A 13,776-nucleotide genomic window follows, 5' to 3' on the forward strand; every position below is an offset into this window, starting at 1 on the left:
CCGGTGCATGAAGATGGCGATAAAACAGCAATAAGGTGGAGTCGGTCTGCTATCAGTTTTTGACTGAATGGGGTTAAAGTGGCAAATGCATAGAATCTGTTTTCGATAATACAACAACCAAGTGTAGGGAATCAGTGAAACAACGTAAATCTTTTGCTTTCTGCATGGACAGAAATTCATAATAACTACTTTCATTCAGAGTTCAGTCAGAACCTCATAGATTTGAAACAGATGTTCCTGCACAAATAGTGACGTAGTTGCTGCAGGACTGCAGTTTAACTGCAAAAAGCCATAGGTGCTCGGCAACCTTACTTTTATATAGGAACGTAACCAGCTGGCAGCCAGTTAAGTCGAGTACAATATTGGAAAGTGATGATATTGTAAGAGAGTTTTGCGACTCAGACTGATGGCACCGCATCAGCAATCTCTCTGCATTTATAAATTAGACAGCAGTTATTTGTAAATCTTTGCCAATCTAAGAGCGATTGCAGTCCAAGTTGGACTGTCACTGTTTGGAGACGGGTTGCATCCCACCAGGCGACCTGTGCAGGTATTTAGTAAACAAAAAATGTTGCACATTCAAGCCCTGCGGTGTTTACCCGACTGATTGAGTCATAATTGTTGTTACGTGGCAGAAGTTGCCACATATTTTCGTGACATTTACCATACAGTTTCATTGTTGAAGAACTTAACTGGCTATGCCAAAAAGCTTTCAGGTACAGATGCAGTGTTGCTACAATTTTGCTCAAGAAAAGGCGAGCAGTAGGTTTTTATCCCTGTTCTATCAACTGCTTATTTACTAACTATAAAGTACTCAAAGGAGCAGTATAATATTGGACATACTCACATAAAATAGCCTTATTTGAGCTGCAATTACATAATTACTTTTCTATATGTGGTATAGTCACTTGGGTTGTGCAACATTAAAATAATAAACAGCCGGTTTATTCACCAGAATCTGCAGGTTTTCAGGTTCAGCATGTTGTAGAAACTCCTTTTAGCCAATTAAGAGCAATGATCATCCATCAAGTCATAACTGTTTTCCCATACATACATTATATTCCATCCGCCACATTGCTTATTATACTGTAAGCATGTCTTACAGTAATCTCATTACACAGTCAATCCAAATGCATAATGTATTGAAATGATTGCAAGTCATTATGCATTATGTCCCATGCCACTCTGAGGTGATTATGGTCCTCGCAGTGTGCTTATAATGTTTCAAACGCACCTCAAGGAAAGTGTTGCTACGTTTTCTTTTAATTTAACGTCTAACATAGAAAAGCTAGTGATTCGCATTCATTACGAAGAACCCGTGTCTCTTTAAAGCCTCGTGCTCTTTGTGTTCGTGCTGATCCATGTGCGTGTCTGTCACATCCAGGCTCGGTTGGCCCAAGTGGCGGCAGAAGCAGAGCTGAAGGTTCCCTTTGTCGATGAGCTCCCCTCTCGGCAGGCGCAGCTCGCAGCGCTGACAAACACAGAGGAGTTCGACGTTCTGGTTGTCGGAGGAGGGGCCACGGGGGCAGGATGTGCCTTAGACGCTGTCACACGCAGTAAGCCCGCCATCAGCAGGGTGTCTCTGCTTTCAGGTTTCACTAGGCTTTGGAAGTGTTCTCACTGAATCATGGTTGAAGGTTTATGATGGTCCTGTACTCTATGCTTCAGTTTTAAGAGGTTCTTCTAGATTCTGCAACTGTGCAAAATGGACTGGTTCTCATATCGCTGATGTCCTATTCACCGATTTACACACACATCCATAGAAGCACTGCTTTCAACATCTAAATCCAGTATTTACTTTACTTACTTTAGGGTTTTTCTATAGGTGGTAGTACCTGGTACCAGGTACTTTTAAGTTCATTTCAGGTCTTATTATGTACAGAGTACTGGGCTTGTAAAAGTTGGCTGCAATTAAATCCATGTTTATGTTTAGTCATTACTGTGTGGCAGACTTTTGTGACGTGGCCCTTACTTATTTAAAAGCCGTCACTCCTACAGGTTTATAGATTCACTGCGAGCTGATGAAGGCTCATTTATCACAGATCAGACTTTGAAGTTAATAGGTCAGAACAACATTTTTCACTTGTATTGATAATAACCAGATTCATCAGAGCGAAGAGCCGTCTGTTTATTTGCTTTTTCCCTTGAAGTTTTCGGGTGACATATAAGCTAATCGTCTGTAAGGTTTAGGTTTTATATAAGTTTAAGTTTTAGTGTAAGAAGGAAACAAGGCTCTTCTTAACACCGTTATCATTAAGGCGCTGTGTCATTTTCCCCAGACCTTAAGACTGCTCTCGTCGAGAGAAGCGACTTCTCTTCTGGAACGAGCAGCCGAAGCACCAAGCTCATCCACGGTGGAGTCCGCTATCTACAGAAGGCCATCATGAAGCTGGACCACGAGCAGGTTACTCTGTGCTGCACCTTCAGCTTATTGAGATGCTCCTCTCTCACCATCATCTTTTTGGATTAGATAGACAGACTTTTATTGTAATTTCAGTCTCACTAACAGAGCACATCAGTAGGAAAATATATATATATATTTTTTTTTAAAACAGTACATGATGGTGAAAGAGGCCCTCCATGAGCGAGCCAACCTGCTGGAGATTGCACCTCACCTGTCTGCGCCGTTACCCATCATGCTTCCTGTTTACAAGTAAGATTTAGAACAAGGTTTTTTGGTTAAATATGGGCGTTTATGGGGGGGATTCATCTTCAGTGGGTCTGTGTCACCTGGGTAGCAGCTGCTCTGTGAGACTACAGTAGGGGTGTATAAATGCCTGTCGGTTCAACATCTATTATTCGTTTTGTTCTTTGTGGCTATTTGTTGAGCAAACCTAAGTTTTGAGTAAATGTAGCCACGTTTTGATGATGACTGGGGTAAGGACAAAACCTGCCTTGTTTAACCAGCTGATAATTTGTTTAATACCTGTCTGAAGGAAAAATAGATTTTTGCATCTTTGTGGTGACGTAAAATTGACCAAAAAACAAGATTTTGTATCCAAATATTTAAGTAGACAGAACTTAAATCGCTGTGTTTGCCTCACAGATGGTGGCAGTTGCCTTACTACTGGGCAGGGATCAAGATGTACGACTTGGTGGCGGGGATCCAGTGCCTGAAGAGCAGCTACGTCCTCAGCAAGACGAAGGCCTTGGAGCTCTTCCCCATGCTGAAGAAGGACAAGTTGGTGGGGGCCATAGTGTACTACGACGGTGAGCTCACGGCTCCGTTATTGTTGGGTTTTTTTTACGCCAGCAGAGCTGTTTGTTTCATCCGCGCTGCAATGTGTTTTCAGTTATCCAAACAGCATGCTTTGTTTGCTTATTTGTTACTCATCTCTTTTATTTTGTGTAAACATGAAAAGACAGCTGAGTCAGTCTTGCCCTTTCCCCGCCGTCTTCCTCTCCTGCAGCAAAGATTTACAATAGTGATGGCTTGATGGAAATTTGCATGAACATGAGGTTTTATAGAGCAGCTCTGTAACCGCTATTTAAACGCCTGACAGCAGCAAACGTGATGACAGGTCTTGAAATCTTTTTCAGAAGCACCCATTGACTTCTGGGGTGTTGAAACATCAACGTGAGCATTCACGAGATGACTAAACAGATAGGAGGGAATGAAAAAATATGTTATTTGGACTGACCTTTTCTGCTTATGAAAAACAGGATATCTAACCCTCGTAGGCGTCTAAATAGCTCATATTAAATTGTCAAATGCAAAAACACAGCTGTGATGTATATAACTAAATATAGTATTTCTTTCTTTCTGGTTGTATATTTGCTGAAACAAAACCTACAAAAAGCTTGCAGTAGCTGCAGAACTTGACTAAGATTACCAACATGTTTAAGTTTTCTGTGAATTGAATCTGTTGATGGCTGTCCACACTAGGAGCCACTGAAAGGCTATTTGAAGTACTCATTTAGTAGTTTTAAGAGCTTGAAAAGAAGGCGACAGGATTGCTTTAAGTTTTTTCCAAGAGGTTTCTTTAGCTCTAAAGTAAAAGATCTTCAAAACACCCAAAGATGTCCAGTCACCAACTCTTAAGACTACCATGACCACAATGACTGAGAACCTACACTCACATAATCATGTATAACTTAACTCTGACCCGACCTGATAAATCTTCTGTATTTTACAAAGTTACATTATTCAGACAAAGGTTCCGAAAATACACCTGTTAACACATTCAACACTGACCGTTCATGTACTCTTTGCATTCATGTGAGTAGGAAGAAATTGGCTTGTAGAAAGAATACGAGAGGACTAATAGCAATGGCAAAAAGTGAGACTATAGATTATAGATTTTATTTTTGAATTTTTTTGGCCTGGAAGGAGAAGTTGAGCTTTGGGAGTCATCTCATTGAGCCATCAGTGACCCTAACCTGTAGATTTAGTCGTAGCTCCTCGGTTTCTAACATGTTCTGTTGCTTTAAGTTCAGATTTTGGTGTCGCTGACTTTTCAATGTTTAGCATTTCTGAAACTTTTACCAGCGTCAAGCTTTAGTTAACAGTTGATATCTTAGCTGTTACCAAGAATAGAACGTTAAATGATAGCTAGCTAGTACATGTCTATTTGCCACCGAGTGAGCATGAAATCACAAATGGTATGTGAGCCCAGCGGTGATATTTTGACAAAAAGAGTTTCATGCCCACAAATCTAAAAAAACTGCAGCATTTTCAAAACTTTTAGTTTTAGTTTTGCTCAGTTATTTGTGATCAGAAGTTTATATCCACTCATAATTGACATGAATGTCGTGGAAAACTTTAGGCTTTTATTTATTTATTTGAACTGTTCCATTATCAGGGTGGAATGATTGTACAGCACACATTTTAATGGCTTTAAAAAACGAGATTTGGGTGCACATTGAACAACTCATTTAAATATTTTAATAAGTGGTGCAGAAGAGTTTTGACAGCACTTATTGACCAGTGCTGAGAACAAAGTGAAAGTCTAAAGAACTCAGTGAAGATCTAAGAAGGACAAATGTAGATTTACACCACCTGTGAAAGTCTCTTGAAGTCATTTCTAAACAAACACAGATTCCAGGCTCATCAGTTCAAACATTTTTGAACTGATGAGCCTGGTACACTGCACAAATTGGTTGGAATGATAAAGAAGGAATTTCTTCAACTTCACCGGGAACCAACAGCTAGATTGTTGAAACTTGGACACAGTTGGGTGGATGTATTTGAACTGCGTGTTTATTTTTGACCTTGTGTTGATTAGAAGAAATCCTAAATAATATCAAGCTTGTACTCCCAGTTCTTGTTTTAAACAGTTCAATTAAATAATTAAAAGCCCCAAATTGCTATGAGATTGATGCCAGTGTGAGTAAACTACTAAACACAGCAGTAGTAAAAATTAAACGCCTTTAAAATACAATCTGTCTTTCTTCAATTCATAGACATATTCTTAGCTGTGCTGTTCAAAACCTGTACGAGTACAGACAAAGAAGCAAAAAACAATTTATTCTTTACATAAAAACATACTTTATGCTAAGAATTTAATTCAGTTAAAGTTTACGACCAACTTTGTCTTTTATTCACATTTAAACACAAATAGTGCAAATCTGAAATATACTTCAGGAAACATGTAGGGATCGTATCATTAAGCCAAACAGCAGATTAGAGAATGCAGGCCTCGGATGCAGCTCTGCCCGAGGCCTTCACATCTCCACTGGTGCCGAACAAAATGTGTTGACAGACTGGTAGGATGCCCCCTCTACCCCCGCGGCGCTAAAGGTTGCGTGTTTGCCTTTTCCCCACGAAGGAGAACCAAACATATGCTGAGCGTCCAGCTGAGTGTGAGGAGCCTTGTGCCTCTGGCGTCCTTTCCGTTCCGCCGCCGAAAATAACAACGGCGTATCTGCGGGTGATGTGTTTTCTACTGCTGGCTTCGCTGAGTATGGGCTCGTTGTGTTCACATCACAACAGGCTGGTTTTTTTTGTTTGTTTCATTTTAATTGGAGAAATGACACCACTTAGAGGTTGCTGATGTTTGTCTTTATCATGTTTTTACTATGAAATAAAATACGATATCCATTAATATCCGTTTATTTCTTCAGCACAGTAAGGAGCGCTTACCTGAAGTTTAATTTATCCATTTAAAATACTTTTACTCTTAAGTGATCAGAGGTTCCTGCCTTTACTGCAGACTGAGAAAATGGAAGAGCAGCATATGTTTGATTTTCACCTCCTCACCATCCTCCCATCATCTGCTCTGAAGGGGTGGGGGCTGGGGGCCAGGGTGATGGGGAGGAGGGGGAGGGGTGGGTCGTCTTTTCTCCAATTATGCCGTCTGGAACAATCATGCCCGTGACATTTCGAAATATGACCTTCTCTCCCGGCGGTGTAGAGCGCAGAGCAGCGGCGGCGGCGTCACCGGTCGGAGCGGCTGAGCAGCAGCAGCTATTTCTCCCGCTTCCTTGGTTACTGCCGCTGCCACCAGCAACAGCAGACACTCCTTTATTGTCACAGACACACACCAAATGTTGGGCCTAATCCACTTACGCCGAGCTGGCTGGCTGCTGTATTATATATATGCATTCCTCAAATACTTCCCCTAGGTACAAATTCTGCTATCCATGTGAGAAATCCAGCTAAATGCCTATAAAAAGGCACAAATTACCTCTTCCTTCCATCTTGTTCATGTCCTTCTTTTCTGTCCTGCTTCAGGTCAGCACAATGATGCCCGTATGAACCTGGCCATCGCCCTCAGTGCCGCCCGCTACGGCGCCGCCATTGCAAACTACACCGAGGTGATTCACCTGCTGAAGAAAAAGGACCCACAGAGCGGCAGAGAGAAGGTGTGCGGTGCCCGCTGCAGGGACGTCATCACAGGTGAGGGATGCGGGCGGCGAGATGGCGCTCTAAAGTTAAATTTTTTCCATCCGAAAGTGTCTCTGAGCTCCTAAAGCACAGGTTAGAAAGATCATCCTGACCCTGAAGGTTTAGACTTCCTCCAACACCATAAAAAGAGAAGATGAAATAATCATTTAAAAAGGCCAAGCTGTGTTGTGCCGCTTCAAACAGTTTCATCAGTCTACATGGAGACTGACATTAAAAAAGCTTTTTAACCCTTTAAAACCGGTCAGAGCGGGCACACTCCGTTTTGTGTAACTATTTTTAAATCCCGGTAGCACTGCAACCACGTAAGCTAGCGCAATAATTTTTTTTGCATATGAAACCGGAGGAGTTGTACTTACATCTTATGCCATCAGCTTGTCCTAGGTCACAGTTTCCTTCCACATATAGCTTTGCAAAAACTGCATAAAAAGCACTTGCAGCAACAAAAACATAATATTCCAGAAACACGCTTTGCCGATCCGATCAGCTGTTCATAACACTTCCTACGTCCATCAGCACGATCTATCGCATGCCCACATGACCTGGCCGAAACCAGAAGTGACATCATTTTCGCGGAAATGTAGTTTTTTACCATCAAGGCCTCATGAGCTTATACTGGTGTTTTTAAAAGTTATGTTTGACTTTATGACTTTCTGTGTCGTTTCTGGGATGCTTAGGACTCATATTGCACTGCTGGAAATAGTTTATTTTGATGCATATGCTGCTTTTTTGCAAATTTGCATTATAATATTTATTTTCGTTTTTCCTGCAGTGTATAGAAATTGGTGTATTTCAAAAATAAAACTATGAAGACACTCAAAATAAATTTCCTGTGGTGGGAAACTATTTTGTGCAACTTTTTTGTATTTACAGTTTTGAGGGATAAGCCTCTTAAATTTCTCTAACTAGAAATATATGTTAAAAAAACAAAAACGATTTTCAATTTTTTTGTAGTTTATTGATCTTTTTTGCAATTTATGTAATTACTATACACTTAATGCAGACATATTATTAAAATTTAGGCTGTAATGGTTGTATTGATGTATAGCAACTTGAAATGCTCCCAAAAATGGCACTACAACATGTAAAAATATAATATAAGCTCTGGCGGACTTGGTTCTATGGTAGGTCTTAAAGGGTTAAACATTAGGATTAAATATATTTATGAAAAATCCCTGGAAGTGAGGATGGAAAGAGTCAGCTCTATACCTGCTATATACCTGAAGACCACCATGTAACCATAACAACGGCATGTCCATTTAATCTCTTTCTTTTAACTTCTCATTAACACCATAGAGCCAGGGTTAATAACTTAAGTTCACTCTTCTTGCTTTTTGGAAAAACATGTCATATTGAGCTCAAATACGCCCCCTATGGTGGGAGCGGGAAAATCAGAAACACCCAATTTCACCTTCACTGTGGATTGCTTTTTTTTTCTCCCACCCATTCATCACCTTTCAGGTTTCTTGTGTGACATCATGCGCACATTGATCAATAGCTATCCACCATAGTGAACATTAAAAATGTGCACCAACAACCAGTTGGTGAGTAGTTCCTGGAGGTTTCTGGCAGTTGGTAGGTGAAATTGATCATAAAGACAGTGCTGTAATTGAAGTGTCTTCAATCCTTTCTGCAAACACTTGCCAGCTACTCATTGAACGGCAGCCAGAAACAAACAGTTTCCTTTAAAGTAAAATTTGGATCTACACAGTCAACACGTTTCAAAAGGTGCAACTTTTACTTTGAAAGCAAAAGATCTCCATCACTTCCACTAGGAGAGTAGTTGGCAAGTGCTTGCAGATAAGTCGGTGTCCTCCTAACGATAGTTTCCTGGTGTCCAAGACATTGTATATGTCTTTGCAAGTACCTCTTAAAAGGTTGATTCTGTTCATCTGGACGTAGCGTTTTCAGTGGGAGAAACGTTTCGTCACTCATCCAAGTGACTTCTTCAGTCTCAGCTGACTGCAGGTTTCCAATCTTATAAACAGTACATTTGCATAATGACTGAAACCAGCCCACTGAATGAACAATGGGCTATGAGGTCAATTCCTTGATCATTAATATGCAAATTATCATGACCATTGATCAACAACCACTGATTAAAGTCCATAGATCAATGGCCATGAGTGCCATTCACAGTGGGAGTGGCTGCAATCACAGCATTGTAAGATGGCAAAAGATGTACCCTTAAGGCTCCTCCTCCATTCATAGATGTTCTTTACCTTTTCACGTAAATGGCCTCCTTGACTCTCCTCAGGCTCAGTCTTTCAGAATTTACTTACCTGGTTGGCTGAGCTTGCATCAAGACGTATTTGCAAGTAATATCACCTTGCCACCTTGCCTGAACATCTAGAACTACCGTGTCACATGTTCAAAATGGCAGACAAGTTGAAGCCAAGCATTTGCATGATTGCAAAAACTGAATTCCACGTCTAATTGGCTTTCGCTTTATTTGCGTGTGGCGTCGGCTCAGGAGGTAGAGCAGGTCATGTCTTCCCCCTGTGCATCCATCAGAATGTGAGCATGTGAATGTTAGGTTCAAAGCACTCAGACGTAGGAAAAAAACACTTCTGTAAATGTGTGTCAAAGGATCAGTGACGCTTGTATTAAGAGGCGCTCAAACAGAGGAGAAAAGCGCTACAATTAGAGCCAAATATTTGTGCACTGCAGTCCACAGAGAAGTTAAAATATAAATAAAAAAGTCTCATCGTGTCCAGCTGTAGCACTTCAGGTCATTAATAACAGTTATATTATCAACTACAAGCCTTACATTAGATTATTAATGAATAAGTTATAGTAATACTTCAAAGATGATAAAGGAAATTCCCATTATCTTGTTGCTGTTTTTCTTGTTTCTGCCTCTGATGTTTTCTGCTGCTATATCTACGGCTTCCTTTTATTTGAGTTATGTATTGTTCTTAATGACCATGAAGGCTTCTAAAAGGATTTTTTTTGGGTAAATGCATTATTGTAAATGTAAGTAGAAATGAATGTGTATAGCAAATGATATATACACAGACAGGACGGTGCTGCAGTGGTGTGAAATAAAAAAGGAAAAACTCAATTTAATTGTGATAAGAAGCTGCTGTTTGCATTAAGAAGCCAGTGAACGGTTCCTCCCACATTATTGTTTGCTTATTTTTTGTATTTGATGTCTCTCTTAATCGAATCTGTCAACGTCTCGCTCGTCTTCACAGGGCAGGAATTTGACGTGAGGGCCAAGTGTGTGATCAACGCCACCGGACCGTTCACAGACGCTCTGAGGAAGATGGACAACCAGGAGGCCTCGAACATCTGTCAGCCCAGTGCTGGAGTTCACATCGTCATCCCCGGATACTACAGGTCTGACATAATAATGCCAAAAACAACCAAAGCTGTTCCTGTTGTTTTCTTTTTCTCTTCCATTAACATGTATAGTAGTTCCTGTGTTTTCTCATTCCTGTGTGTAAATACTAAGCTAGCCAAACTATTATCTGACCTCCGCCTACATACATAGGACAATCTTCTCCAGTTAAGATACAGCCGAGTGGCAGAGTGGTTTTGTTGAAGTCGGAGGTTTTAAAGTTCAGCTAAGCTTATTGAGTGAAACCCGAGGGAGCGCGAGCCCTTTGAACAGAAATGCCAACCACCTAATTTTCTTCCTCCTGCTCACTTATTCTCATCTTCCTCCTGCTGCTATCTACCCCCCACCCACTTACCCCCGTGCCTCCTCTACCTCTTCCATATCTGTGTTCATTTGTCTCCTGCTCAGTTTGGCCCTCATCTCCTCATTTTTAGTGCCACCATTCCTTCTTTTCCTGCTGTTTTCCTCAATTTTTTTTGCGCCACTCTCCTTTTTTATTTCAATAAACTGCACAGACTCCTGCTACTTCTATTACGAGTGGTATATTTAATAATAAGAAATCCTCTTTTTTCCCCCTTCTCCTTGGCACAGTCCTGACAACATGGGTCTCCTCGATCCAGCCACCAGCGATGGTCGTGTCATCTTCTTCCTGCCGTGGGAGAACATGACCATCGCCGGAACAACCGACACCCCCACTAGCGTGACAGCCCACCCAATCCCAGGGGAGGACGACATCAACTTCATCCTGAGGGAGGTCCGCAATTATCTCAGCCCTGATGTAGAAGGTACAGGAGCGCTTTGTGATGAACTTTTGAGTAGCCTGCTTTTTATTTTTTACCAAGTGTCTGCTTCACATGGAGCCACATGCATATATGGTGACTGAATCTGCAGTTTTAAAGGTTTTTTTTAATTACTGACTCACAGGTTTGGGCATTCAGTGGTGCATTGGGGAAGGGTAGGTAATCGTAATCTCATCTTTTTGGGTAGAGCAGCGAGTTTCTAGTCAGAAAGATTGCTCTTAAGGGTCTTAAATCAAATCTTGTTGTGCTTGGAGTCCCTCAGGGATTCATTCTTGGCCCACAGTTGAATATAGAGTTGTTAGCTCTATATTCTCCTCTTTGGCTCCTTCTTTAATAAACATGACATGGTGTGACATTTTTGTGTCTGCAGTGCGTCGAGGAGACGTGTTGGCAGCGTGGAGCGGCATACGTCCCCTAGTGACGGACCCCAGCTCCAAAGACACCCAGTCCATCTGCAGGAACCACATCGTCAGCATCAGTGACAGCGGACTGGTCACAATCGCTGGTGAGCTGGCCTTCATCTGTTTGATCATCTTCATTGAGAGGTACCTGTGATGGATTTTAAAACACAGCTTTGGTGTTCAGGTGGGAAATGGACCACCTACAGATCTATGGCTGAAGAGACCCTGGACGCAACAATTAAGGCCCACCACCTCTCAGCTGACTCCTGCAAGACTGTTGGTCTGATGCTGGAGGGAGCCAAGGGGTGGACGCCGACCCTTTACATCCGCCTGGTGCAGGACTACGGCCTGGAGAAAGAGGTCAGATGTTACGTTACTGCAGCTGGTCATTAAAGCCTAATACTGTAGTGTTTACTATTAAAGCTCAGCAGGTTTTTAAACACAGCTGCTGATCCATGGCTCTTTTCCTTTCCATGGCTCTGCTTCTGCTTTCCTTCTGTTACCGAGTCGCTTCCAGCAGCCTAAAGCAGTCCTACTCGGCAGGTTTGATACTTTATACATGTTAGCCTTAATTTCTCAAACAGTGGCCTTTTCTTACATTAACCCCAAAGCATACTAGGCCTTTATTTAAAGTTTCCTTCTCTTGTACATTTTATCAGACTTGCCAAAGAAGTGTGTCGTTGTGGACCGGAGAGTTGAGTTTCTTATGATTTTATGCTTTATGTGCAGTTTTGTTTCTTCTTTTGGCAAACTTATGATCCAAGCTGCAATAAACTGATAAATAAGCCCCATAATTTACCACCACATCTTCAAATCTCTTCTTATGCTACATCTGTTTATTGTGAATTACCCAACAGTGGGACTAATATAGACCATCTTATCTTAGCTTGCATTTGAGCATCAGTCTAAACCTTGAAAATGTTAAATTGATATATAGGTGCCTTTTGTCCTTTACAATTATAGCTGGTTCATCGATGAAGCTCTACTTCTGATTGTTGTCAAAATGCAACACTCTCTGATGTTTTCATATTAACAGCTTTCATTTCAAAGGCTGAAAGACTTTTATCTGAAAAGTTTGGTAAAATGGCAAAGTCAAACTTGTGAAGCTGTACTGGTGGAAGAGGAAGAACTAGAGGTCAGGGAAACATTCACCAGTTCCTTTTTCCCGCCTTCGATTGTCTAATTAGTGAGCTCATGTGTACTGTAGCCTCAGTTTCCTGTTTGTAGTTGACAGACGTGTCACTCGGTGTGGTCTTCTGCTGCTGATGCGTCTCATCAGCAGCAGAAGACCACACTCCTCTGCATAGCTTGGTTGTAACAAGTGGTTATTTGCGTTACTGTTGTCTTCCTAACAGCTCGAAGCGGGCTGAGCATTCTCCAGATTAGTGAAGCTCACAGACTATTTTCTCTTTTTCAGATTGTTCTAGAACTCTAGAGATGGTCGCGTGGGAAAATCCCAGCATATCAGCAGCTTCTGAAATACACAGTCCATCAACCCTGCCATGTTTAAAGTTGCTTAAATCACTGTCTTCTTCCTCTTTCTGATGCTTTTTGAACGTAGCTCATCATCTTGATAATGTCCAGATTCCTAAATACACTCAGTTGCTGCCATGTAATTGGCAGACTGGATGTTTGTGTTAATGAGCAGTTAAAAAAGTATACCTAATGAAGTGGCTGGTGAGTGTACAAATAAGTGTCTGACTTTAATGTGAAAGTCTGGATCTCTCTGCCACTGAGATAAATGACGGTTTATATTTAAAGCCACATCTTCCAGGTTTGTTTTCAGACCCATCAATGAGATTACTGCTTCATTAAGAAAAGTTTGGGAATGCGTAGCTACTGTACACACTGGCTGGCACAGCCGTGTACAAACCGAGCTGTAACCGCAGCTCTCGCAGACACATTCGGTGTCTTCTCCACCAGATGCTGACATTAAAGCTGCTGCTGTAACAAAGCTGACATTTCCACTACACAAAAGACTGTACACGCGTTACAACGCACTGTGTGCTGTCCAATTTACCAGTGGCATTAAGCAAAGGCACAAAGACTCACATCAGCTTCGCAGCGTCTTTCTGATAATTAGCCTGCTTGTTTTCATTAAGCGCAATAGAACATAGTTTCATAAGGAAAAAGGAGTCCTGCGCTGAGTGCCTGCAGTAAACATACTCCTCATTAGGGGCCTCAGCTCTGGTTGTTCTGGTTGTTCTCTGAAATATTCCTAAAAGGTCACTGTTGGTATTTGGACAGCGTTTGCCCTTTCACACGATCAGCAGGCCAACGATCTGAATAGCAAATACCCTGTTGTGTTCTGTAAACATGTGACACCTCATTGACAAAGCGGCGTTATCGTTTGTCGCTTAACTCAGAAGAGGTGAAATTGATCATCTG

At 41.5% G+C, this 13,776-nt stretch overlaps 1 protein-coding gene across 2 annotated transcripts in view; it reads left to right on the plus strand.

Moving 5' to 3' along the window:
* LOC146361245 (glycerol-3-phosphate dehydrogenase, mitochondrial-like) overlaps positions 1-13,776 on the plus strand; it is a 35,594-nt gene that overhangs the window by 9,156 nt on the left and 12,662 nt on the right. For both annotated transcript variants that reach the window (XM_084920804.1, XM_084920805.1), the window contains 9 exons: positions 1,385-1,556; positions 2,280-2,404; positions 2,556-2,653; positions 3,047-3,210; positions 6,674-6,838; positions 10,042-10,186; positions 10,779-10,972; positions 11,358-11,492; positions 11,573-11,748. In XM_084920804.1, the coding sequence (XP_084776930.1) occupies positions 1,385-1,556; positions 2,280-2,404; positions 2,556-2,653; positions 3,047-3,210; positions 6,674-6,838; positions 10,042-10,186; positions 10,779-10,972; positions 11,358-11,492; positions 11,573-11,748 (1,374 nt within the window). The remainder of the gene's footprint in view (positions 1-1,384; positions 1,557-2,279; positions 2,405-2,555; positions 2,654-3,046; positions 3,211-6,673; positions 6,839-10,041; positions 10,187-10,778; positions 10,973-11,357; positions 11,493-11,572; positions 11,749-13,776) is intronic.

Source organism: Perissodus microlepis, chromosome 23, assembly GCF_051167445.1.
Source record: "Perissodus microlepis isolate ML-2025 ecotype Zambia chromosome 23, ASM5116744v1, whole genome shotgun sequence".
Taxonomy (NCBI): Eukaryota; Metazoa; Chordata; class Actinopteri; order Cichliformes; family Cichlidae; genus Perissodus; species Perissodus microlepis.